The 27,437-nt window shown below is 57.6% G+C and overlaps 1 protein-coding gene across 1 annotated transcript in view; it reads right to left on the minus strand.

Annotated features, from left to right (window-relative positions):
- Positions 1–1,754: 1,754 nt before the first annotated feature.
- Positions 1,755–27,437, minus strand: part of HS1BP3 (HCLS1 binding protein 3) — a 34,461-nt gene continuing 8,778 nt past the window's right edge. The window contains exons 3-7 of the mRNA XM_082851981.1: positions 22,519–22,726; positions 20,142–20,361; positions 8,336–8,490; positions 6,796–6,931; positions 1,755–2,792 (exon numbers count right to left, since the gene is read on the minus strand). Of these exons, the coding sequence (XP_082708107.1) occupies positions 2,528–2,792; positions 6,796–6,931; positions 8,336–8,490; positions 20,142–20,361; positions 22,519–22,726 (984 nt within the window). The 3' untranslated portion in view covers positions 1,755–2,527. The remainder of the gene's footprint in view (positions 2,793–6,795; positions 6,932–8,335; positions 8,491–20,141; positions 20,362–22,518; positions 22,727–27,437) is intronic.

Raw genomic sequence — 27,437 nt, forward strand, 5'->3', positions numbered from 1 at the left:
GAGCTTAGCTGCGAGCTCCAAAGCCGAGTGGTGAGGGAGGCCGGCGTGGGCTCGCAGACTGCCCTGCACGGGGCTCCCGGGGACCCGTTTCTAGTGCTCTGGGGGATGTCGGCTTGCAGAGCCGTCTGCTAAGAACCTCTGGGTCCCGGGCAGGAAGCAGCATCTCAGAATCTGACCCTGGCAGGAGAGTGGAGGCTAGGACAGGTTTGGAAGCGGATGGACGGTTTTATTCGGTGGGGCTGTCTTGTGTCAAAGCTGAAAGGACCTCAAGGCCAGTTCAAGCCTAGACCAGTCCCTACCCTGAGGAGACAGAAGTGAGGTCTGGAGAAGGAAAAAGTCCTCTTTCCAAACAGGTCCTGGCTGAGCAGTTACTGACCGATGACCCCACCAGGCCGGGGCCTCTGGCCCCTCTGCCTCAGTTCACACAGTGGAATCCTCCCTCTGCCCTCGCCCTGCCCCATCCAGAAGCAGCCTGGGAGGCCTGGCATACCCCAGGTCCTTCAAGGGAAGCGCCCCTTGTTGAGCCCCATCAGCCCGGGGCTGTAAAGACAGTGCCCCACACTGTCCCCCATCAGCCCGGGGTCAGAAAAGGTCACCACTAACAAATGTGGGAATGAGCACCGACACGGACTTTATTGGACGACTGGAGGTCACAGATCGGCTGGTGGGTCACAGACCTGCGGCGCCGCGGAGCATCAGTATCTCTGCTGAGGTGTCCGGGTGCCAGGCCGCCAGGGAGGAGGCCGGGCTAGCAGTGGGCGAAGCCACACCGGAGTGGCAGCTTCCACCTGTGGGCCCCCACGGGCACCTGCCAGCTGCACCCTCTCCCCTATGTCGCATGCTGGGGGCGGGAGGGAGCGGCCCAGAGGAGAGAACAGGGAGGAGAGAGAGGCCACGGCAGCCCATCGCCTCACCACCTGCTCCTTCCTTCGGAGGCCTTCCTGCAGTCGGCAAGAGCGCGGACCCCAGCGTGGCGTGCGGGTGTGAAGGCCTGGCGGCAAAAGAGAAGAGGGGCGGCTTGTGCTGGGGGCTGAGGCTGTCCCGGAGCCAGCTCCGGGCCCCAGGGAGGCTGCCCTCGGGGCCCAGATAAGGCAGAGGGGGAGGAGGAACTAGGCTCTCAGTCCCCGGAGCCGCCTATTTCCTCTCACACTGGCACCAGTGGAGGGGAAGGGGGACGTGAGACACGGGACAAACCGGACTGAGCGCTCCCACCCGCCCTGCAGGTCCTGGCACTGGGCAGCGGGTGCTAGAGACTCTGAGGGCAGCAAACACCGGCCTGGCTCCGGCAGAATCCCTGAGGGATCAGGGTTGGCTCCTGGCCCCGATGGGGAACGGCCTGGGGTCCTCATCCCAAATCCTCCTTCCAATCCTCTCTGTCGAGCAGCACAACCCAAGGGACAACAGCGGCTGCATTTTCTTAAAAACCTGTGTTTCCTTAAAAACTAATTCTGAACATGAAGACTGTATCAAAAACAACAACAACAAAAGAGGCATTCTTTGCTGCATTAAACATGCACCATGCTCAGACCCGCATGCCGGGGCAAGGGGGTCGGGGAGAAGTCTAAGGCACTGGCCCTGCCCGGCACAGGGCTCCTTCTCCCGGGAAGGAGGCTCCCACTGGGGGAGGCCAGTGAGCAAATCCAGACGCTGAGGACAGGGAAGGCCTGGCAGCACCCACCGCTGGACAGACGGGGCCTTCAAGTAGCGGCCGAAGAGCATCCAGCCCAGGCCGTGAGAAGGAGGGGCACCTCAGCCACAGCGTCCCTGAAGGAAAAGCTGTAACGGTGGACATCGGCCCTATGGCCAGAGGCCCAAGGAGGCCATGGTCTGGCCAGGCCTTCCCTAGGAAAGGAAGAGAGAGGAAGACATGGGGATTGTCAGGCCATCTACACACCAGAGGCAGGCCTGGGCCTGACGTCTCCCTTGAGCTCCGACACTTGGGAAGGCACCGTGCTTAGCACCTGGTAACTGGAGGTGGCTGGGCCACCCCACCTAGCCAGGCTCTCCTGGGCACCCACTCAGCATCCCTCTACTGGGGACCCTGCCAGGGCCTGCAAGCCTCCAGGAGTCATGGTGACTAGAGATTCCCACCCAAACCCCAGGTTGGCCAAGCCCTCCCTCCCGTGCTGGGGCTGGCAGAGCCGGTGGGCACAAGTGGGCACAAAGTTTCCCGCCCCGAGTGGAGCCTCCCTGGCCCCCCGCGCTCCCAGTCTCATGACATCCTGGGGACTGGGCTCCTGGTTAGCAAGGCATCCCCACAGGCTCTCCCCTCCACATCCACATGGCTGAGACAACTTAGGCTCCACTTCCTATAGTGACCTTGCTCTCTGCATCTTGCAGGATTCCATGAACCCACAGGGCTGAGGAAAAGGAAAAAGGCAGTACAGGGGTCCTATGACCCGGCTTCCACCCTCCCTCCCTTGGGAATAGAGGTTCTGGCCCTACAGGTCCAAGTCTGCACCTCACTACGTGCCCCTCCACAGGAGAGAGTCTGCTGGCGCAGGAAGAGCACAGGGCTTGGGGGCGGTCAGAAGAGGCTGGGGGCAGCCTGGCCAGGCGCGTCGTGGTCCCGGATGTACTGTAAGATGTCCGTCTCGTCCATGGCTTGGATCTGCTGCTGCTGCTTCTGCTGCCTGGCCACAGCCTCAGATGAACCCGCCCTGGGGGGAACAGCTGGCTTTCTGAGTAGCGCTGGCTTAGCTGCCACTGGAGGCTTGGGCTGGGGCTGGGGCTGAAGCTGGGGTTTGGACTCAGCCCCCAGGTTCAGAATCTGGTCCAAGTCCTCTTCGACTCTAGAGAACCAGAGGGAGAAGCCCTGAGCACAATCTCCTGCAAAAGGGACAAGGTGCCCCCTGCCAAGGCAGGCACCCCTGCAGGGCACTGGGCTCGGTCCCCCCGCCTCCCAGCCTCGCCCTTCCACCCATCCGCCCCCGGGGAGGAACTGAGGGGCAGGGCTCTCCTTCCCTGCACCCCCGCAGCCCAGCGCGAGCAGAGCCGGCCCCTTGGCAGCCTCTGCAGGACTGCTTTTCGGGTGACCCCGCTCCAGACAAGCTGGCTCCTTTAGGTGACTCCTCCTTCAACCCTTCAAGAAATAACAGTAACAGCTGCCACATATGGAGCTCCTGCTCTGGGCCACGCACTTTAGACCCATTCTCTTTTGCTATCCTCAACAGCCCTTGGGGAGGTACAGCGCCATCTTCACCCTGCAGATGCGGACGCTCAAGTCCTAGGAGGCCGAGCCACCTGCCTGAGGTGAAAGCATGTGGCCGGCCTGAGTTGGAACCAGTAAGTCTGACTTGAGATGCTGGGCTCTCATCCAGGCCAAGTTCAGCCAGAGAAAGAATGACTGAGGGGCTCTAAGCCATCGCGGGGTGGGGTCTGCTGGCCCACAGTGTCCCCTGGTGGGCCACCCGGGCGTTCGTTAGACATGGCCCACCGAGGGCTGAAGCCGGCCTCGGCCATCACCCACCAAGACTCCGCCACGCCCCGGACCTGACAGCCTGTTGGTGGAACTGAAGGCAGAAGCAGTGTGACGGTCACTCAGGACCAGCCCAAGTCCTGGACAGCAGGAAAGAAAGGCAGCCCCGCTCTGCCCTCTGCCCGAGGGAGCTCCTGCTGCCAGCTCCTTGTGCAAGGACTCAACTCCCGCAGACCAGATGCACAGCGAAAAGACCCATTCAACCCATCCCCCGACCTGCCCACCCAATCAACGTTGGGCTGGGTACCCACCACGGCCGGCCTTCTCCGCATCTGTTAATTCATTGAGTAATCACAAGACACTGTCTGGTAGCAGATGTTAGCTCCATTGTACAGATGTGAAAACTGGGGCACAGAGAGATGAAGGGCCTGGCCTGGGGCCCACAGCTAGCTGGGGACAGGGGAAGGAGGGCAGAGGCGCTGCAGGCAGAAGACTGGGGGGCCTCGCGCAGGCCACTTGGCCTCTCCAAGCTTTGGTTTCCCATCTGCCAAATGGCAACAGCGGCATCACCCCACAGGGTTACAACCCCGTGTACAGAGACACACAGTGCGGCAGGCAGAGTGCGGTTCCCTCCCTCATCCTGCTACTCCTTCAGTGGCCTCAGCCCACCCCACCTGCCTGGTCCTCCGTCTCCCTAACTGTGAACGGGCTCCAGCTCAGACAGCAGCACGGCTGAGTAAAGGCAGGAGCAGAGGGGAGGCACCTCTGGCCAGAACAACTCCCGGCACCACGGGGCCTGGCAGAGGTCTACATGAGGGTGGAGGTGCCCTTCCCGGGAAGGGCTGCCTGCCAGGAAGCAGCTACTGAAGGGGCAGTGGGTCACCCTGCCTGCTTCCTCGGTCAGCCTCCTGTGATGCGGCATAGGCCCCAAGGGGAGAATTCAGAGCCTCCCACGGATGGCAGAGAAGTGAGCAAAAGGTGTCCCTCCAGACCCAGAGGGACTGGCCCAAGCCAGGCCTTGAAAGAGTGAGTTCCAGGCAATCCCAGGAGGCATCACCCCGGGACAGGCTCCTCCTGGCAAGTTCAGCTCAGCTGTGTCCCCGCTCCCTCCAAGTGCTGCCCTTCCTTGAGCCTCCCTGGGGCAGGTGCTGGCTTGTCCTGCATCCTCCACTGGAGGCTGGGTACCCAGGAAAAGCTCTGGGGGACTGAATTATCCTCAAACAGGGGCCCTTAGGGAAATAAAGCAGCAGCTAAAAGCTTGTGTCGGAGTTCAGGATTTATACTGCTTGGCAAAGCAATGACTCTTTGGAGCGAATCAGGAGCTGGATTTGCTCTGAGGCAGAAGGTGGGGCAGTCACACCCGGGATACAGGTGGCCACACAGCATCTCTTGCCAAGCACCCTATTTCCAACTGGGCTCCCTGAGTCACGGGTAAAAACAGGTCGCACTGACACAAGGTCCAGCTCCCCTCCCTTCCAGGCCCTGCAGGTGTGAGGTCAACCACCGAGGCCACTCCTCTTCCCCAGGTCTCTGCAGAACTTGACTAAAAACCAAAACTGGGGCCCCAGAGCAAGAGGGAACGGGGGTTTCTCAGCCTCCAAACCCAGCTCAAGCGCCCCTCCATGCTGCCTCAGGATGGGATGGCAGATGCCAGTGGTGGAATGAAGGGGTGATGAAAGCACTGATGGATGGATGAATATTAGAACGTTTATCATAAGGAAGCCCGGTTACCACCTGCATAGTCCCAGGACACACACAAAGAAAAAAAAATATGGTTCCTGCTCTCAAGAGGGTAATTCCTTCTTTACCAGATGTCTGGCAGAGCAAAGGCAGGGTCACAGGACTCACATTCTCTAAGGCAGTGACTGCCAGAGAGCCCTGTGGGATGTAGGAGGCCTTACAAAGGAAAGGGTCCCAGGGACCAACCAGAACGTGAAATGCTGCGTTGGCATCGCCCTTGAGCCCCGCGTGCCCACACACTAAAGGCTTGGAAAGTCCTGCTTAACCCGGCCATCTGGCCACAGAAAGCGTTTGAAGGTAACACCTTTCAGACCCCCGAAACCGGCGTTCTGCAGAACATGGGCTGGAAAGTTCCAGTGTAATGGATTTAGTATAAACGATGCCCAAAGGTCCCACTGGGTCTGCCCCGCTAGGACATGCTGAGTCCTGGCAACGGCAGAGGCTCCCCGGGGCTGACCTGCTTCCCTGGGCCTCAGCATCACCCCGAAGCACGTAACAACAGTCCCAGCTTCTCCCAGGGAGTACTGCTGCCTGGGTGTCAGCGGTGAGGACGCAGGATGAGCGTGAACAGCTGCCAGGGGCCATGGGGAGATGTAATGGCAAGGAGCCGTCGCTGTGACTCAGGCTCGCCGGGCACTCGGAAGGCTAACAGCCCGTGGTTGCTAACGAGGGGGGTGGTGACAGCCTCCCGGGATCGCATGTCCAGTGCCACGTAACTCTTCCTGGAAAGAGAGAGCTCAGAGTCCCGTAGACGGCCAGGCTCGGCCTGCCTCCTGGGGACATAGATGATGCGATGCAGAGACGCACAGTGCCCAGCGTGCTGAGGAAGCAGCGACAGGAGCAGAAGCCCAGGGAGAGCCTGCCGGCCCCGGGGTGGGAGGCGGAGCTGCCAGCCTCTCCTCCTCCAAGCGCTCAGAGTCCTGGAAGGGTGGGACGACGGGACACAGGCAGGCTGACCTGGGTCCCAATCCCCGCCTGTCACCTGGGAGTTGGGGGCCTTGGGCCGGTTACCTCTCCCACCCTCCATTTTCCGTAAAAAGGAGAAAATAGCACCTACGTGGAGGGTGAGGGTGGGAGGCGGTGCTGCTGTGAGGATTAAATAAGATAACATGTAAAGAGCCCAGCATACTGCTTGACACACGGCACACCCCTCGCGGCCGTCAGGTGTGCACATGTTCTGTCAATCGACCTCCACGTAACAGGCTAAGCCTCGCTCTCCCCTCCATACGGCCTGCCGATGGATACCTGCCACTGCCCAGAACGTCTGCACTTTGCCCCCCGCCACGTGCGCTGCGTGCTACCAAGTCAGTTTTATGTATCTGTTCCCAAACCTGCTGATGCCAGTTACACTTGCTCGTGCAATTACATAGTTTATCCTTTATATACACTATTTGTATACACGCAGTCCTGTCTTTCTAGAATCTGATGAGCTGCTGACAGCCCCCCACCCAACCCTTTCATCGCACCCCATTTGCTGCCTCCTGGTCAGCTCCCACCCACAGGCTCCCGTCTCTGATGGGTCGGGATTCCCTCCCTCGGAGCCCAAGGATGATGAAGTGCTCCCAGACTGGATGGGTCCCTGGCTCTGTCCAGGCCGCTCTCAGACCTGGTAGAGCAGCACTGGGGACAGATGGTACCTGAACAGCTCCTCGGAGGCCTCCCTGCAGCCTGGGCGGGACGTGGGTCCTCCACCCCCGTGGGCAGCTGGCAGCAGTAAGGGGTCACCCAGGGGGACGGCTCCGCCGAGGTCAGGATCGTCAAACAGCTTCAGGGCTGCGGAGGAGGCAGCAGCAGAGGGGTCAGAAGAAGTCCTAGCCTGTCCTCGGCTGCCTGCGGGGTGCAGGGTGGAGAGGGTCTGGCCCAACCTCCTGGCACAGCCAGGAGAGAGGAAGCAATATTGTCACTTCAGTCTGCAAGGCAGATTGCGGACGTACCAGAGGAACGGGGTCACGTGGGGCAAGAGACATGTGCTCACGGGGCCCTGCGGCCCTGGCCCCCGCCTCCCTCCACGCTGGGCCAGAGCCACCTGATGGCACTCCTCCCGGTTTCAAGTCCTTGCAGCCTCCCCGCTGCTTTTAGGAGGAAACAGCCTCTTCAGCTCATACCCCGGGCTCCCCATGGCCCCGGCCAGCCCCCAGGGCTGCACCCCAGTCTTCTACAAGCGCTCACTGAGCGCCAACCACCGGCCCGGGGCTGCCAGCTCTGGGATGCAGTGGTGAGCAGACACGGCTCTGACCACAGCCTCTGCCTTCGAGGAGCCGGGGTCTACTCCCCACCCTCTCGCCGTCTCCACTGCTCAACGCTGCCCTTCGAGAAAGGTAACTGCAGCTTCTCCGCCTGGAATGTGCTTCGTCAGCAGCCCTGGCAAACTCCGCTGACCTTTCAGGATCCAGCTCAGGTACAGTTCCTCCACCTGACCCTCACCCAGGAAGCCTTCCCTGGGGTCCCCACAGGCACGGACGTCCTGCTAAGACCTGTTACAGGCCCAGGCTAGCCTCTAATGGTCAGGAGATGTCCTGTCTCCCTCAGGGAGGCCCTGAGGCCAGAACTGTGATTCACTCATCCAGGTGTTCTCGGCCCCAGCACAGTGCCTGGCCATCAGTGGGCGCCTAGTGCCGGCTGAACTAATGGGTGACATCAGCTCCCTACCCTGGATGCAAACGCGGGCGGGGATAGGAAGGGTCGGAACAGGCACGAGTGTGGAAGTCCCAAAGCTGCTCAGCTTCCCTGTTCCAGCTCTGCACTGGACCCTCCCTCGGGGTCTCTGCAGGAAACACAGAGCCTCTTGTTAGACTCCAAGTCATGCAGAGCCCCACCAGGCCGGAGGCAGGCCAGCGTCCACTCTCCACCAGGTGCCCACATCTGGCTGCAGAGGTAACAAAGGCACTTCTACACCAGTCACGACCCACACTTTTCAAAGCAGCAAAGAAAACTACTCTTTGCTTCTGAGGGATGATTAGAATAAACATACAGCCCTGGAACGTTCCAGGCTATGGGGACACAAGGTGTGAGACTAGATTTCTCCAGCAGAAAATCTCTCCACTGACTGCATCTGCATCGTGTTAACACATGAGCCGTCCTGCTCATGTGTGGTGGGTCCAAAGCCACTCGCAGAGCTTGGCTGGGTCACCCGGGAGACACCGAGAATGAAAGGAACACCCCCGGGGCTCTACTTACAGTCCCTGGGGGGCGCGTCCTCTGCGGGGCTCCGGGGAGAGGGCTTCCTGCCCGGGCCAAAGAGCCCCTCGTCGGGGTCCACCTCCTCATCAAAGATGGAGAGACAGGGCGAGGGTTTGGGCTTCACGGCCACTTCCTCCGGGCGTTTCTTGGAGCTGGGGAATCACAGACAGAATTCGAGGTTCGCACCTCTCACAGGAGCGCAGCCGGCCAGCCACACAGGCACCGGGCAGGCTTGAGCTTGTGTTGCGTAGCAGCTTTCCAAGGAGCGACAGTGAGGTGAGGTGGGGACGCGCTGCTACGGAAGCGGCCCAGCCCTGCGCCCAGGGAACGGCCGCTGTGGGGTATGTGGCAGGCAGGAGGCTGTCCGGACTACACAACTGACTGCAGACGACTCCAGCCCTGAAGGGCCAGCAGGACAGGCCACAGGCCGCAGGCCGTGCCCTCCTTGCGGAGCCGCGAGGCCACACCAGCTCAGCACCCCGGGGGCCAGGCTCATCACAGAGCCACCGACAGCCGCTCGGACACAGGGGTGGAAGCACGTGAGGCTGCACACCTCAGGGCCTGGACCCAGGGGAGAACAGAAGGCAGCCTTGGGCAATGCTCCTTTGTTTCCACCCACACATCCCCCCTTCCCTTGAGCAGTCTAACCTCCGTCGTTCCAGAAAACACTTCAGCCCCACTGAGCCAGCATCACCTCCTTCGGGAAACCCCTCTGGCTACTCAGAGCCCCAGTCACCTCTGCACCCCTCGGGTACCTTTGCGTCTCATTCATCGACTGGCCAAGGTCCTGCTTTGGGCCAGACACTGCTGCGGGAAACCAGGAGGGGACTCGGGGAAGCTTCGGGCCCCGGGAGGGCTTTATTTCCCAATCCGGGTGGTGGTTACACAGCGGACATGTCAGCCTTCAGGGAGCTGAAGACTGCAGATCTACACACGTCACTGGAAGGTATAGCGCCAGGAAATAAACAAACTTGGTTTTATTTTAACAAGGTGATCCAACCCCTGCTGGTGGTGCCTAAATTAGCCATTTTAAGGTTCCTGCAAACAACAGAAATAAGCTTCTAACCGGAAGTGGGGCTTCCGTGCGCCTGTCTGCCTGGAGGGCCGTTCCACTGGACCGAGGCCACCAGCTGAGCTCATGCGGGCGATACTGTGCAAACTGCGCTGATACCACCGTAAACCACGCAGATTAACCAGCAGCAGAGAAACAGCAGCAGGGCGGCCCTGGGTGTAGGAGGCCAGGGCGCTCAGAGGTGGCTGTTCCCACGGTCTGGATTTAGATGTCTGCTAGAATTTCAGTCTCCCGGTGGAGGTGGGGAGAAGCTAGGAAAGGTGAGGCTGCACCTGCTGGAAGGCCGCAGGACCAACACTCCTCGGCGCTCAGGGCCGAGGCCCCAGCGGGAAGATCTCTCTCAGCAGATGAGGAAACGGTGGTTCAAGAAGCTGGGTGTCTGCTCAAGGCCACACGGCAGGCAGGGCCAGGGACTCAATGGCCGCACCCCAGTCCCTGCACTTTTCTCCATCTCGGGCACAAGCCAGATGGGCTCAGGCCACAGGCCACCAGGGCCACACCTCCACTGTGGTGTCATCCCCAGGCCCTGCCTGTGGTGCTGGGCAAGGTGAAGGGAGCCTGGGCTCCTCCAGAAACTTCATCTGCGCTTCCTCACACGTCTTAAGGAGTCAGGGTGTCCTGCTTTTCCTGGGATGTCTTCCCCTTCTGCCTCACAGACCAGGCAGAGCCAGCGCCGCTCTAATGACCCCTAGTAAGCGGGTACCGACGAGGCCCTGGCCTTCGGGGCAGGCCAGCTGGAGATGGCCACAGCCAGCCGAGACCTGCTGAATGAGAACCCCAGCGGCAGGCGCCGGGAGCTGCTTGTGTCCCTGTGGACGCTGATGACCGGCTGTGTTTGGGAGCCACTGGACCAGCCAGGGGCCTGCGGGCTCTGTCTCACGGCTGCCCCTCAATTACCCGTCACAGCCGCCCTTTGCCTGGCTGTGCCTCTGCACCCGGCAGGGGCTGCTGCAGTGAAGGGCGGGGAGCCCCCAGCACGGAGCTCACAGCCAACGTCCGCAGGTCCACCCTGCTCGGAACCGGAACCGGCAGCTCTGAAACCACCCGTGGGGAAGGCACACACACATCCTCCCCAGCAGACTGGCCCCCTGGGGCAGGGGCTGGGGGCTTCCCACCGACCAGAAATCAGAGGCAGCACAGAGAGAAGGGAGGGTCTGAAGAACAAAGGAAGTGAACGGACAGACGTGATTAATTATCTCTGGAGAAGCCAGGCAGAGATTTCAACGATTTCCCTTCTTGCACCTAATTCTGGTTCGGAGAGCACAAATTAGGCCTGGCTTTCCTGCTATGTGAGTTTTCCTCTCAAATCCGATGAATGTTCCTGTTTTTCTCCCTGGAGACATTTTTTATCCTCTGTGTCTCGAACTGAAATAAAGCGACTCTACAGCCCATGGGGCTGCTCAGTCAGGCACCATCTAAACCCCACCCCGTTCCTCCTGGGCCATCCTCCGTCTCCCCGACTACCCCCGACCCGTCTCCAGGGGAGACAAAGAAGAACACGGAGCTTTGATTGCCGAAAGCCCCAGGGTCCTGTCCTGGTTAGCCCCAAATTCTGGGGACTCAGTTGTGTGCCTGGTCCAGAGCAGACACTCAATAAATATTCGACGAAAGAACAGATGGATGGAGGGGTGGCGCAAGGATGGACAGACAGACGGACGGATGGGGGGAAAGGGAGTGAAGAGAGAGCGGCGGCCAGCATCATCTCAGACAGAGGCCTTCCACCCCACGGCTCCTCCTCCAGGGATCTCGCAGGCACCCCAGCTGGTCTCTCCAGCAGCCCCTCGGCCCTCCCGTAAGAAAAGCTCATCCTTTCACTCAGAGTGACTTCTATGTGCCAGCGCTTGGGAAGTACCTCCCACGGGCAAGAACCTGTGCTGGGTGATGAGGGCACAGAGGTGAGGAAGACCTGGCACTGTCCCCAGAAGCTCACAGCCGAGCAGGGTCACAGACATACACCCGTCATCACCACACAGGGCACTCATTCCGTGATAGCCGGAGCCCCGAGGAAGGAGCCAACCCAGCCCGAGGGCTTCCTAGGGGAGGTGGCGTAGAGGAGGGCAGTGACCTGTGGGGCTGAGGGCAGAAGACTGACACAGGCAGAGAGACCCTCAATCTGTGAGGGGCTGCGGGACTGGGCACCACCAGGAACCCAGTGCCCTGTGGAAGCTTTGCTCCTGGTCCCTGGAGGAACGACCAGGGCCCGGACTGAGGAAAATGAGAGCAGGGAGGCCGTCAGAAGGCAAAGTGCTGATAAATGTGGACTGCTGCAAGTGACCCGTCGGCAGAAGGGACAAGTTTAGGATGGTCCAGATTCTGACTCAGGGACAGGACAGGCATTTCAATGTCAGGTGAGTCACTCAGACTCCAAGCCCGTTCCCTCCCCTCCCTCACACATCGTGTGAACACGTGGACTCAGACTGCACACACGGCTACGGTCCTGGCGCCCCCTCTGTCCCCCCTCAGCTCCTTTCCACCCGCATCCACCCGGGTGCCCGCAGGACACACCACCCAGTTCTGCTGTGCCCGCCACCAGCACACCCTCTGCACAGAGCCATAAAGGATGCCCCCCCCCCTTCTCCCTCCTCCAAAGGAAGGCTGGTACAATCAGACTCCTGTCACCAGGGATGGGGCAACTGAGCATCAAACAGTGGGGTCTGCAATGGATGGAACCGCAGCTGCCGACCTTGTGCGGGTTCCCGCCCAGCACGGGTTGCAGGAGGTCGGGGGTGGGGGGCGGTGGGGGGAGGTCCCTGGACGGGTGCAGGCACATGGAACCGTGCTCCTGCAGTGCACACGCGTGTGCACGCACAGACGTCAGCTTTCCTGCTGTGTGTGCCTGATAGAAGACAGATGTCCAGGCCAGGCCACATCCTGCAGGCGGGCGGGGAGCGCGCATGAGTGACAGGCGGCAGGTGCCACAGCTGACAGCTCTGATAGGCCAAGGAGCGGCCCTGCTCCGCGGGGCTCAGGCGGCTCTGGTGACAGGGACTGACACGAGAACGTCCTCCCCTCCGGCCACCCAGGGGGCTTGTGTCAGTGTTCCCGGATGCACCTGCCCCTGTGACAGATCCCCGATGGGGACCAAGGGCCCAGGTCCTGAGTGCACTTGAGTTGCAGGGGCATCTCCTAGACTAACCAGAAGACGGTGGATCCTTCTGAAGCCAAGACTCACAGACAACATGACTGTTACCTTCGGAGCCAGGGTGATACTAAATCAGACACGGAAATCAACTCTTTTCCAAGCGTGTAACGTTCCTGCTTCAAAATACAGCACTTTTCACTTTTTAATCTTAAATTCACTTTCTTTTTCTTTTCCCATTAGTGAAAATTCTCGGAGTGCCAGTAAATGAACTTGGGATGTTCATTCCAGGACAATGTGATTTGCAGCCGCGCCAGGCAACGGGCTTCCGCCGCGACCCGGTCACAGGAGTCGCGCCAATCACGGAGGACAGGCGCTCACCCTGTGGGCCCACACCAGCCTCGCTGGGCCAGGGGATTCAGGAAAGCACCGGAGGAAGGGTGAGCAGGGTTGGGAAAGCTGTGCTCCAGGCAGAGAGAAGACCCCTGTGAAAACGCTGAGGTGGGAAGGGCTTGGTATGTTCAAGTGCCCAACAACCGGACGGCAGGTGCATGGAGGGAGGAGGGGGAGGGTCTGGGGGGAAGTCGGGCCACATCCCGCAGGGCCGGGGATGGGGGCATTATGACCGGTCTGAGGGAGGACCCCCTGGAGGGGGATGCAGGAGAACCTGTGTACGACCCCAGGCCAGTCATTTCACTCTCTGAGTGTCTCCTTACCTGTTCAGTGGGAACAAGGAATGATCTGGAAGGTGCAAAGTGGAGCCTGTGCGCTGCTGGGCAAAGCAGAGGTCTGTGATCACAGGCGCTGCTTGAGGAAGTCTAGCTCACATTGTGTTTCGTCCCAACTGCCTCCATTCTGGGCTCTACAAAGTAAACCGGCCAGTCCAGGTAGCTGCCCTGGCTGCCCATCATTTGCTCCTTTCCCACAAGTCACACTCTCAGCAGCCCCAGCCTGACTCTCCAGGCCGCTGGGTACCCTCCCCGCCCCGCGAGGGACCAGGACCTCAGGGACCTCTCTCTCTTCTCAGCTGTGGGGGATGACATTTCTCCTTCTCTGCACAGGGGCGGCCAAACGCTGCCCCTCACCCACCACGGCAGCAGCACCAAGAAACCAGGGCGGCCCGGCTGAAGGGGCTCTGCCACCCCCGGCTTGAAAGCAAAACTCCCAACCCCAATCACACCCACAGCGGCCCCGACAGACCGTATGAACAAACAGGCAACCGCCAGGCCAGATATAAACAGAACCCACAACCTGCAGCCACCGGCCCAGGAAGCCACACCGCAGTCTCTGCAGCTGTGGCCCCAGTGGCCAGGCCTTGATCGGTAACTGCCAGCTTCCCTCGTCTTTACCCTGCTTCCCGCTTATAAGGCCCAGCGACAGAGGCAAATATGCTCCCCCAAGCAAACACGCAGGCTGCAGGCCACCCCACTTCTGGTTAGGCCTCTGGCTTTCGCATGCCAATAGTCTGCAGTCAGGCAGACCCGAGCCTTCCCCTTCTGCCACCAGAAATCTTTCCCGCTCCCCGCCCGCCTGTGAGTCTCTGCCCAAACGCAGGTGATGGTGGTTGAGCCCCCTGCTATGGCCTGCTCTGAATAAGTGGCCTTTGCGTGTTCTTATCTGGGCGGTCTTCGTTTATTCCAATACCCCCAACGATACTCCAAACGCTGACGTGACCAGTGGACGCTGGTGGTCCTTGTGGCGAAGAACACCCATCCCCTACATCACCTGCCATGGAGAGCAAATGGACCGGGGCTGTGAAGTGGGCACCCGGCACAGGTGGGCGTCTCGGTCTGGGGGTGATGGGGTAAGTCCTGGGCCAGGAGTCAAGAGGACGCAGCTCCCGCTTGGACCACGCTCCAGACCGTGTGATCCTGGAGAGGCTCCTCAGTTATAACCACAAAGACGCTGGAGGTGAGGCAAAGGCCCTTGTGTGCACAACACACGAGGCTGATATCTGCATGACAACAGGAAATGGAAAAGCTGCCTTTTCCATTTCAATTGTGTACTTTAAACACCCAAGGGCTTTTTCAGAGCAAAGTAAACCTGAAATAGTGTTAACATCATACAAAGGAAATTTCCTGTACTTCATCCCGTTTTACCCTTACAATCACTGGGCCTGGACTTTAATTTACAAAGAGAGAAACTGTGGCTTTTGAGAAGTTCAGCAACCCACCCAGGGCCCACCGGCTGCTAAGTGGCAGAGCCGGGACTTGAACCTGGGACAGTCAGCCGCTAGCCCTGCTCTGGGGTGACCACACATCCTAGGCTTTCCTGCTTTTCCATCCAGTGGCCTTCAAACCACGCTCAGGGGCCCTGGCCTTCTGCAAAGCTGCCCAGGGCCGCCACCGAGGTGGGCTGAGGCTGAGGGACAGAGATCCAGTCCCCACTCCTGTCCCAACCCAGCCAACTTTACTTCTGTCTGTTTCATATATCAGGGTCCTGTATGAGATTTCTCTAGAACCAAAGTGTTTTGCTACTCAGTTAGAAAAGTGGAAGGCACTGTTCCATGTGTTTGTCCCTGACACTTCTATTCACTCAGGACAGACTCTGTGCACTGCCGTGGATGGGGAAACCCATGCCTGTAGGGGGTGCTGTGGTCACCCCTAATGGTAGCTGATGCTGCAATCACCGTGACAGCTCTAGGGTGAGACGAGGGGGCCCACCGTGCCCCCTGCACGCTCCTTGTTTGGACCCAGGACGGGCCGAGGCTAAGTGCTGTGCGTGGAGGTACAGCGCGAGGCCGCCAGCCCTGGCTCACAGCCCCGAGAGCGATCAGGAAGAACGGCCCTCCAGCAGGAGACCAGAGAGGGAGACCCGAGACACAGTGGTGGGCCAGGGGCTGAGAGTAACAGGAAAGGCCTCCCCGAGCCCGCCTACTGGAACCCCTGTGAGTGGCAGAGCCTGGCGGCTGGTGGACCTGCTCTCTGCATCACTGTCCTCCTGCTTCTCCCAGACTTCTGCTGAGCTTGGTTTGGGGGGCTCCTCAAACATGAATTTGCCTGTGGAGCGTGCCAAGAGCTCGTTAAAACACAGGTTCTTGGGCCCCGTCCAGGTTCGAGGGAGCCTGAGGTAGAACCTGCATTTCTAACCAGCTCCAGGTGGTGCAGAATTCCCGGCCGGGCTCTGCTCTCCTAGGCGGGGGCTGGAACCCTAAAGGGGCCGTAAGCCCAAAAGGGACAGCCGGGGTACTTAGCAAGAGGCGTCCGAGGAGGAGCAGCTCTTGGGGCCCCTCGTGAGGTGGGGTGAGGCCAAGCTGTCCCTGCAGAGCTCCTGTCCTTGGGGGTCGCCTCGCTTCTCTATCTTGGAAATGGTGGTGAGGCGATGGCTGACCTTACTGTGGTAATCATTTCACACTACGTAGGTGTATCGCGTCATCACATTGTGCACCTTAACCTTACACACGTCACATGTCAATTTTATCTCAATAAAGCTGGGGGGAAAATAAGTAAATCTTGGGTTAGTAGATCTGGGGGCACCTGGCAGCATGCCGGAAGTCTTCAGAACCACAGAATGATCCCAGGGTAGCAGTTCCATCCGAATAAAGGAAGCAAGGTATTTTTATACTAAAACACATACGGTTATTTTAGGAAAGATATAGCAAAATCTGTATAAATATTTATGACAAAACACATGATTCACGTTCCAGAGAAACGTCCAGCTTCACCACTTGAGGCCACGGCACAGGGCCCCGGGTGCTGGCTCCCCCTCCTTGGAGCAGACAGCAGGAAGCCCAGTCTTACAGGAAAGCGTGATCCTGCAGGAGCCAGCCTGCCCCTTGGGAAGCTGAGGGTCCTCAGGGACCTGGGGCCTGGAGGTTGGGGAGCTCCCTGGACACTGGGGGAAGAGGAGGGGGCAGCGGGCCTTGTGGATGGGCAGGGTTTGGAAAAGCAGGGAGGACTTCCCAACACAGGGGAATTAAGTCCTTAAAGACCCCTTCACTGGAGAGGCTCAACCAAGACCCCCAGCAGAAGCTTTTAGGGCCTTGCTCTGGGTCAGGTGACTGGGGGAAAGCTCAGCAGAATAAACACTCCATACATGAACAAGTTCTTTCATTGCCTGTAATAGCAAAAACCTATGGAAAACACCACAGTGTCCCCCAGCGGGGGCCTGGGAATGCCATTACAGCACATCAGCCTGATGGGCTAGCACCAGGTTAAGAATGTACAAGTCTATTTACTGATCCGGAAAGACCCAGTATGTAAGCTGAAAAAAAGCAAATTATGGAATGGCGCACATAACGCAGTTCCATTTCGGTAGTAAAACGTGAATATCCAAAAGTGTACACCTTTCCTGACGAAAGGGCTTTTAACGGTGTTTTCAATATTTCTACACTAATCATACATCATTTGAGTTACAATTTAAAATGTTCCTCGCAGAGTATTTCCAGCAGAAGGCAAAACTATTACGGGAGAACTTCACCTTTCTCAGGACTGTGAAGTCTCTAAAATAGAAAGTTAAACATGAAAACTGTGTTCCACATGGAAACCGATCGTGAGGACATAAAGTGCAAGAGCGGAGTGTAAAAAGGCATGTGTACTATGTCTGCAGTTACATGGACTGGCCGGGACACGGACACACAAAAATTCCGAAAAGAGGAGCATGGCAGCGTGGGATTTGGAGGCGGTTAGGGCTTTGTCTATCCTGAGGCACTTTCTAAGCGTGCAGCAGTGCGTCCTTCCCTAATCAAAACCAGGTTTTACAGACAAAGGAAAGCCAGGCTTTGTGCCGTGGCCCCCACCCGTCCAGCAACCCCACAGTGGAGAAACAGCGCCCCGGCGCGGCCACGGCAGGAAGGGCCAGCGCCTGCCGCCTGGAAACGTGGCCGCTTGGGGAAGGCCGGCATCCGGCCCAGATGGGCGCTCAGGGAGGTGGGGGGCTGGGAGAGCAAGGATGCCGCAGCCGCAGCCTCAGCCGCAGAGGAACTGAGGGCACAGGATGGAGAAATATGCACGCCAAGCATACGTCTCCTGCAAAGAACAGAATGTTCCTCACCAGAGGGTCGGGTAGGCAGCCTCGTACAAAGAAGTCAACAGGCCCACCTGGGTGTCCCACGAGAGGCCAAGGGGATACCCTCACTTCAAGGCAGGGCCCTGCCACACACAAGGCACTGGCCAAGTCCCCGCAACTCTGTCCTCAACTTTCCCATCTCTGAAGGGGGTATAATCCTAGGGCCCTGCCTGCCTCCCAATCTGCTGGGAGACTGGAATCCGGGGACAGGGCAGGGAGGTGACACCAAGTCCTGACTCTGCCATCTGGGGCTGGATGAATTTGGATGAGCTACTCGACTCCAAATGTCAGCTTCCTCACACACAGAACGAGCCCGATGCCAGAACCTGCTTCCTAGGGCACCATTTCCCAAACCAGACCCACGGTGGATCTGGAAAGCAATTTGGTTGAGTCATGACCCTTAAAAAAAAAAAGAAATAGAATAGAAAATATCTATTCATGTAAATGCTAATCAGTTCCTGGCATTTAATAAACTCTCAGAAAATGTTAGTTGTTATTATTCCCAGTGGAGACGACAGCACTGACTATTGTCACATCGGTATTAAAAGAAAGACCGGCAGAAGGTCAAAAGCCTCCGGGATCCCTTTTAGGTGCTCAGCTCTCCTCGGATTCAGAAAGGAGGCCCCCGAGTGCAGAGCTGGGGATGGTGCTGGGGCGCAGGGGGTCCCCAGACAGCCAGCACCTCACCCAACCATCTGCTACTGGAGTAAGCAGGGAATTAAAGGCGGCCCTTGCCAACCCCAAAGAGCGTTTTCCTACCCAAAAAAGGAGCTGCTTTGCTAAGCATGTCCTTTAGCCAGAGGCTGGCACAAACCACGCAAGCCCATAGCAGTCTGGCAGCAAGTAACATGTGGTTACTCAGAATAACAGAGAGGCTGAGTTCAAACAAATACAGCCCAACAAGGCCCTCGGGTCGCGCAAGGCTGATAAAGAGCGGCTATTACGAACGTCTCCCGACATAACCTCGCAGTCACTCCCACAGGCCGCTGACCCCCTCCTAGGACAAGGCCAGCGGGGGTGGGAGATGCTGGAAGGGCCTGACACCTGGCACCAAGGCGCTGCAGGACCTCCGGCTCCGGCTCCCGTCTCCCCGAGCGCCTGGGATCTTTCCCAAGTCTGACTCCTCGTCCCCTCCAGGCTGGTCTCACGTCGACCCTGCAGCCACATGTCCTCATGTGCCCACCCTCACACATCCCACTAGGAGAGGAAGGCCTGTGGGTGGTGGGCAGTGCTCCCTGGACTGTATTTTTCATGCTGTTTAAGTTGAACTTGTCCCTGCCTGATTTCTCTTTGGCTCTAATTTCTTTCTGGAACAGGACCTGTGAGACAGGCAGAGAGAATGTCACTCTGGGTCTGTGGTCTGTCTACCTCTGCAGAGGTGGTGGGGCAGAACGATGGGGCCGTGACGTCTAACTCGCTTAATTTTCATCAGAGCCGCAAAAGATGGGTGCTATCATTATCCTGCTTTCCTTGCAGAAAACTGAAGGAAAGGGGTAAATTGCCGGGATTCTGGTCCAGGGAGCCTGGCTCCGCAGTCCAGGACAGGACCCCGAGCTCGGTTTGAACCCCAGTACCACGAGCCACCAAGCCGCCTGACCTCGGGCAAGGCACCTGGCCTCTGCAGACGTCAGTGTCTTTAATCTGTCAAATGGCATGGCAACAGCTGTTTGCGGGGCAGGCTGCCAATGAGACACAGTAGACAAAGTGCAAAGTACAATGCCAGGCGCGCCAGGTGCTCAAATTCAGCAGTTCCCACTTGTTCTTGCTCATTTGGGCCAAGAGGTGAGGGTCCTGGGAGGCGGGCTGAGTCTGTCGGGCTCCCCCTCATCTCCTCCTGGTCGGGAGGCCCTGCCCAACGCCTCAGCCTGTGCCCATCGGAGGGGCCTGGGGAGCCTGGGGTCTGGCTCTCCGGTCTCATCTAGCCTGCAGCCCCTCCCCCAGCTCAGGGTGCTCCCCCGATGGGGGCTCAGGAGCAGCTCACTGATTGGCTAAAGGCAGGCAGAAGGACAGGAAAGGAGAAGGAACAGGAAGGTGACAGAATCAGGACACCAAGGGGCCATCAAGACCACAGCTAGTTGCCTCTTCTTCTCCAGTGTACGTGTGTGTGTACGTGTGTGCGCAAGGGTGCGCGTGTAAAGGGGACACAGTCTACCCTGGGGCTCACTCTACCTCCTTCCATCACAGTCAGCAGCTTAGGGGTCACCAGTCCCCCCAAGCCTTACTACCACCTTGGGGAGGCAGGGCCAAGGTACACAGCCCTGTCCCCAGGGCAGCGGGACACGGCCCAGGGAGCTCCAGTCATGCATCACGAGTCACAGGCTGTCAGCGACGAGCTGGACTGAGAACCCAGGCCTCCTGGGGTGCTGAACTGCCAGGGGTGGGGGCAGCCCTGCCTGGTCTGAGTGCAGAACTGGGGGGCGGGGGGCCACCCTGTGAGCAGAGAGGGGCAGGAGATACCTGGGCTGAGCCCCAAAGACCCAGTTGATGTTGGGATGAGCAGAGAGCCAGTTCCCTGAGTACCAGGCCCCTAGGGGCAATAACCCAGGGATATCGGTTTTCTCAGACTCCCAGGAGGGAGGGAGGAGCCTGGAGAAAGCCAGACCAGACGGGGGCGGGGGGCGGCCCACCCAGAAGAGGAGACTTACCGCATGATGCCCAGAGGGTCCAGGGCCTCCTCTGCCTCGTCCTCTGAGGACTTCCCTGCATCCTGGCCCTTCTGGTCCAGCGTGGGGAGACCCTCACCCTCCACTCGGTCCTGCTGCTGGAAGAAGTCGAAAGCATCCCCGTCGTCCCCACCTTGGCTGTCTGTGTCCAGGACAGAGAAATCTCTGCTGCTGAGATCCGCAGCCCCGGGGGATCTGGTACCTGTGGAGGGAGACAGAGAGGGCGCCTGACACCCACCGCCGGGGGGACGCGAGGAAGCACTTCCCGGCGCGCAAGCTCCAGTGCCAGCACCTGAGGCTGGGGGCTTCCTGCAGCGTCCTGGGACCAGGATGGTGGGTCTGGATGGGGGTAGCAAAGCCTGGGGTGGAGAAGACAGAGGGACAGAGGGAGCAGTTCCTGAACCTCTGCAGCCCAGGGCCTGTTGGGACGACAGGCTACAGTCCACGGGCTGATGGCAGAAGCCAGCCAGTGTACATGGGTTCCCACAGAACAGTTCCAGAAATGCTTTGCAGTTGCGGAGCACATCGGGGAGCTCTGCCAACCACGGGTGGAGACCTGCTCCGAGGGTCTGGGTGATTAGACTAGGAACTCAGGGACTGCTCCGCGAGCACATGGAAGATTCGAGAACGCACTGTGATGGCTTCACTACGAACTGGCTTACATAAGTGCTTCTCAAAGTGTGGTCCATAGGCGGGTGTCCACAACAAGGTAACTACAGAAAGGCGGAGCAAGCGTCCAGAAACTTCCACAGTACCTTGGAATGCTGTTTGTGACAGACTGGGAATAAAAAGGTTAGTCCTTCCCCACAATGGTTTGAGAAGCGTGGGTTTAGACTACTTGTTTATCTCTATCTGTTTACTGAATAGTATATTTTTGAAAGCAGTTACTTACAAAGTATATGACCCTGTGGGTAAAGAAGCCACCTACATGCCCCAGAGTGCCTGGCACATAGGATGTGATATGTATACTGACACAGTATGTAGAACTGAGTGATAATGATTATGTTGCATTATATTATGCTCTGTTATTTTATTAGGACAAATGTAAAAATCCCATTCAAAATCTCATGAACCGTCAATTTCATGGAATAAGCATCATGTAATAAAAAGTTTTACAGGTACAGACTCATGTAAATATTGCAAAAATCCCACGTGAGAGATCCTATCTGTTCCTCCATTTTACAGATAAGGAAACTGAGGCACGGAGAGGCTAGGAAAGTCAGACCATCCTATCCTGCTTCCCCGTAACACAGAGGGCCAGGAGATGGGGAGTTTCTTCCAGCTACGGATAGGCTGGGGCCCCCTTCCTACAGTCAACGCAGACCCAGAGAGAGGCAAAGGGCGGAGGGCTGTGACCTCAGTAAACAGGAGGGCCGGAGAGACCCCAGCCCGAAGACCCTTGTGGGGGGCGTGGGAAAGGAGAGAAGAAAACCGGTGCCGCAGTCTCACCAGTCTCAGCTTTCCGTGCACTCACCTGTTCCACTTTTATTTCCCCACCTTGTTTTTTTTCAAAATTGGTTTATTTCCTGTTAATTTTCTTCTGAAAAATTCCCATCTGTCTTGGGAAACTAGGAGATTCACGGTACTCGGGAAAAGAGTTAAATGTGGTGAGTGCCCCGCACCCCCGGATGGGAGCCCTCCCCACGCTCCCCCTGCCCCGGGGTGCTGGCGCAGGACGGGGACACGCCCGCAGCGTTCTGAGTCCAGTAGGTGTGAGTGGGGGTGAGACGTTAGCCATCGCTTCTACAGCGCCTCCTATGTGGCGAGCTCTGCACATGTGACTCTCACCAGCACCCGTTAGCCAGGCGACTCCCATCCGACAGACAGGACTAGCAGGAAGACAGGAGGCCGCGGGACCTGGACTGCAAGTGCTCGAGGTTCCCATCACTGGGTGGGAGGGGCTGCCTGGAGCCACGCTCCAAACCTCTCGGTGAGGGGTACCAGCTGAGCGAGGTGTCCCCAGGGACCAGGGCACCAGCCTGGCTGTGGGAGCACAGCCTTCTCCGGACTTTGCAGGCCCCCAGGCCTGGCTGGTGGGAGGCGGAGGCGTGTGTACGGGTGGGGGGAGCTCTGGAGGGCGCTGGCTAGGCGGGGAGTGGCTGGGCTCAGACTACGGAGAAGGGCCCTGGGTGAGCCCCATCCAGCACCCAGATGGTCAGTCCTCCAGGGCTGGGTCCCAGGCCTCTTCCACCCACCACCCTGGCCCGAGCACGGCAGTAAGGCCCATGGGCCTCAACAGCCTGGCTGAAGCTTCTGGGCTGCAGGGGGTATGTGGACCCCCCTCCCGCCAAGCCAGGGCAGGGAGGCCTAGTTCTGGGCCAGCAGAGACCTCAGGAATTTGAGACAGAGCCTGCCGTACCTAAGAATTCTAGCAGCTCAGGGCTGCCTGCCAACTCAGCATCCTTCGAGACGCAGCGCAGGATCTCATCGAACATGGCTCTCCTCTCCCGGATGTCACATTCCCCAACAAAGAGCACCTTCCTGGGGAGCGGGGGAAGGCTGACCGCTGGGTAACGACTGCTGAGTTTCTGGTAAAACTCCTCGATGTCACTGTACTTTCTGGAGACCTGGAATGAGAGGAGCACGTGGTTCCCTGAGTGAAGAGGGGAAGGAGAGAAGGCCGCTCCTCCAGCCCCAACAGAGGTCTCGAGGGCGCCGGGCTCTTGGGAGAGTCCTCCCCTAGGACCGGCCCCAGGGAGCTGTGCCTCTCTCCGGACCCTCCGCCCAGCTCCCTGCCTCAGGCTGCACTTCCTAGGCCTCCTGGTCAACGCTGGGTGCTAATCCTGAAAGTCCTAGCGACCCAAAGGAAAGATGCAATCGTGGCGGGTTTCAGGCACCATCACAGGTCTGGGTAGAGACACTTGATACAGAGACCTGGCCTGCAGGTGGCTATGACTTATACCTCCATTCTGGGCCTTTAGTGCATTAGCAGGGTGACCTCACGGTCTGGCCCTTGTTAGGTCATCTTCCTGCAACAACGGGTCAGCGTCTTGCAGGGTCATTATCCCGTGAACTAGCAGCTGCCTCTGACAAGGCCACACCTTACAGTGCGCAGGTGGTGGAGAACCAGACACTGCAAAGCTGGTTTCTGGCCCTGGTGCCAGCCAGGAGCCCACTGCACACCAGGACCCTGGGGAAGCTGGCCAGGGGGTCGGCTGGAAGGTGGTCCTCGGCCGTCAGAGTCATCCTGGGGTACCTGGCTTCCTGCAGAGCTGAGGGCTGCCTGCTACGGCCTCTCGATCTTTCCCCAGAACTCCCGCCGCAGCTTAGGGCTCGTCCACTCACTGTCAAGCTCTTGCTGTGCGTTTACTCTGTATGAGCAGACAGTGTGGTCTCTGCCCCCGAGGCTCCAGGCCTCCAGTTAAGGGAGCAGCGGTAGCACAGCGGGTCGATGCCATCACTGTGGTCTATATAAGCCAACACAGGCGCTCAGAGAAGAGTCACTCACTCCCCGCCACGCCCCACCTACAGCCCAGCGTCCTCCCTTGTCTTAGACTCCTCTGTGCTCTCCCCGCACGTTTGGCCAGTCTCCCTAACTCCTCCGTGGGAGCATCGATTACGAAGACAGATATTCCCACTTCTCCCAAGCCAGGGCCATGCACACAGCACACCAATGAAGCACTGGTGTAGCTGATGGGCTGTGAGGCGTCTGCATGCGTTCAGGCAAGGGACACCTGGCAGTCCCATCGCACAGAGCCCCCAGCCCGTGAGGGTTCCAGATGCTGGCAGGTGGCTGGGGCACTGGGGGACTTCAGGAACCCCCCCGGGGAGTTATCTGGGACAGGGGACTGTGGCCTGCAGTTGTCAACACAGAGCCTTGCTCGGGAGCTTTCCTGAGAACAGCTCTCAAGGAAAGGTAAGAGCGTCCTTTCACAAAAGTGACTCAGGCTCCCAACTCCTAGTGGTTCAGAGAACCCGAGACTCCACCAGGTGGGGGCGGAGCGCCCTCTGCTGGCCTCACTGCTCCATGCAGGCCTGGCCACCAGACCCACCAGGGCCCGGCTTCTGGGAGCTGTGGGTCTCCAGGGCACTGGCAGCATAGGCAGCCGGGGAGCTTTAAGTCTTGGGTGCCACCCCACGCAGGGCCCACATTCACCAGTGTTCCAAAGCACGGGCTTCTACTCCTTTTGAGGAATAGAAAGCAAAATGCTCATTAGTTTTTTAAAGCTGAATCGTGAAACTTCAAAGAAAGTTCAGGTGTGGGGTTACACCCCTAGACCTCACAGGGAGTCAACGCGTTCTTTGCCCTCGCAGGTGGTTCAAAATGTTTGGGAAGAACCTCCACGCACAGGCACCTGTGCACACAGCTACCCGCAGGGCAAGGCAAGGGGGTCACTGGTCAGGAGAAAGCGGCACTGGTGTGACACATGCAGGTGTCAAAGAAGTCCCCACACACCCTCGCTCATAAGGCCAGCCAGCACCTTATCAAGGGCCCCCGAGTGCTGCCTCTCTGTCTCGCCCACAGACTTGGGTCTCAGATATTTTCCTCTTTGCTCCTGTCCCTGAAAAACATGGGTGCGTTGAGCTCCATCTGGGTCAAGTCAGATTACCAGCGGCTGCAAATCACCCAGTAGAACAAAGCAGATCCAGAACCATCACCTGCCATTACATTACACCTTGGCTCTCAACAAGAGTCTGTCCAAGAAGCAAACGAAAAACATCACACTCTGTTAGACACTTTCCAGGATGTGCTGAATGTCTCTTAACGAAAGAACTGTGCCATAAACTTTGATCACTTAGAAGCTGGTGTCTCCAAACTGGAAAAGGATATTTGTCATGCAATAAATATAAAGAATATATAAAGAATTCCTATACATAGTAAGAAAAAGACAGCCAATGGTTCAGGAGGAATTCCACAGAAGAAACAATGTTTCGCAAACATTTGAGAAGATATTCAATCGCATTAGTAATCAAGGAAATGCGGGCTAACACCTACCAATACAAGATTCACAAAATCAAAATGTCAGACAACACCAAGTATAAATGAGCACAGGAAACAGGGGCATTACACTGTCTGCGAGCTGGTAGTGACCTCTGGGAAACAGATGGCCTTGTTTGATGAAGTTAAAAGGGTGCACAGCCATATGGATCTTTTGCCTAAAACATTATGTTTTTTCTTAATCTTACTAAAAACATCTTTTTTCTCTTTCTGAATTCTCTCTTCCTTTAACTACAACATTGACTCGTTCATTTCAATTTTAAAACCATCCTTCTTATTCTCTTCTGATAATGGGGTTTGACTTTCTCTTTTTTAATGGGGATTTATTACCTCATCCAGGTGATCCTAAACATTTTAGTATCAAGATCCCATTAAAAATTTATTGAGGGCTTCCCTGGTGGCGCAGTGATTGAGAGTCCGCCTGCCGATGCAGGGGACGCGGGTTCGTGCCCCGGTCCGGGAGGATCCCACATGCCGCGGAGCGGCTGGGCCCGTGAGCCATGGCCGCTGAGCCTGCGCGTCCGGAGCCTGTGCTCCACAACGGGAGAGGCCACAACAGTGAGAGGCCCGCGTCCCACAAAAAAAAAAAAAAATTTATTGAGGACCCCAAAGAACTTCTGTTTACGCAAGCTGTAGTTACTGCTACTTCCCATATTAGAAATTATAACAGAAATTTAAACACAAAGAAAAAAAGAATCTTGTGTCTCTTCTGATAGGTCCCCAGGCCTGGGTAACTCGCTCCTTGCCTTTCTGCCTTGGCTGCCAGGAGACGCAGAACAAACCAGCCGGTTGCTCTGCTCTGACCCTTGCTCATTTTAACTTTCTCTCACAACCCCGTGGCCCGTCTCTCCTGGGCACGTCTCCAGACCTTTTCACAAGAAGCCAAAGGTAAATACTAAACGGGTGAGTTTGTGGTCTTGCCCCCTCCTGAAATGCTCAAGCCCCGGAGCCCCCTCTCTTCCCTCGGCCTCGGCTTCTTCTCCCTGACTGTCCCGAGGTGCTAGCATCCCCAGGCCTTCCTCCTCAGCCAGAACCTCCACGCCCACATCCACTCTCTGGGCAACTTCATCTGCTCCCAGCCTTTCAGCATCACTGCAAGCTGATGCCTCCCAAAGCAGCCCCTTGGGCCTGACCCCGCCCCGAGGCCCCGAGTTCCAGCCTCATGTATCCATCAGGCAAACACTTCACACTGGAAACGTCCTCCTTCCACCTGCCCCTCCCTCCGCTGGAGCCCTTTATCTCAGTGGGTAGAAACAATCAGTCAGTTAATTATGTGCATGTCACCTTGGAAATACTTTCAACTCTCTCCCTCCCTCCTGTACACCCACCGCTGGCCCGCCCCCCGGGCCCCAGGCGTTACTCTACCAGCCTCCTCACTGAGCTCCCTGTCCTCTGCCCTGTTCCTTCCAATCCAACTCCACTCTCCACCAGACAGGCAGTGAGAGACAACAGGACCATGTCATTCCACTGCTTAAAGTTCCTGCTTGACTGCCAGACAGGTCGGGCCCCCTGCACGCCCTCTGTGACCTGGACGCTGCCCGCCATCACCCTCCTCTTCTCCCACTTCATCCAGGACGATACTCAGCCGCTTACAGCTCCCCACATGATACCCTGTTTCTAGCCGCTGTGCCTTTGCTCAGGCTGTGCCTTCTGCCTGGGGCACCCTTCTCCCCTTCTGCTGTTCTTAGCTCCGTCTGCTCATTAAATTGTTTTTTTTTTCTATTACAGTGACACTGATTTATAACATTATACAAGTTGCGTGTCTACATTACATTTCTACTTCTGTATATGCTATGGTGTGCTTACCTCCAAAGGTTTAGTTTCTAGCCATCACCATACAGTTCATCCCCTCTACCCATTTCACCCTCCCCGCTGCCCCTTCCCCTCTGGCAACCGCTACTCTGTTCTCTGTATCTACATGGTCTTGTTTGGTTTGTTCACGTTCTGGTTTTTTATTTTTTATATTCCACACATGAGTGAAATCACATGGTATTTGTCTTTCTCTGTCTGACTTGATAGGATACCCTCAAGGTCCATCTGTGTTGCTGCAAATGGCAAGATTTCATCTTTGTATGGCTGAGTAGTATTCCATTGTATAGAAGGACCACAACTTCTTTATCCGTTCATCCACTGATGGGCACTTAGGTTGTTTCCATGTCTTGGCTATTGTAAACAGTGCTGCCGTGAACATAGGAGTGCATGTACCTTTTCAAATTAGTGTTTTTGTATCTTTGGATAAATACCCAGAAGTGAAATTGCTGGATGATCTGGCAGCTCTATTTTTATTTATTTATTATTTTTTAGCCACGCCATGCGGCTTGTGGGACCTTAGTTCCCCA

The sequence above is a fragment of the Leucopleurus acutus genome (genome assembly GCF_964270905.1).
Source record: "Leucopleurus acutus genome assembly, chromosome: 12".
Taxonomy (NCBI): domain Eukaryota; kingdom Metazoa; phylum Chordata; class Mammalia; order Artiodactyla; family Delphinidae; genus Leucopleurus; species Leucopleurus acutus.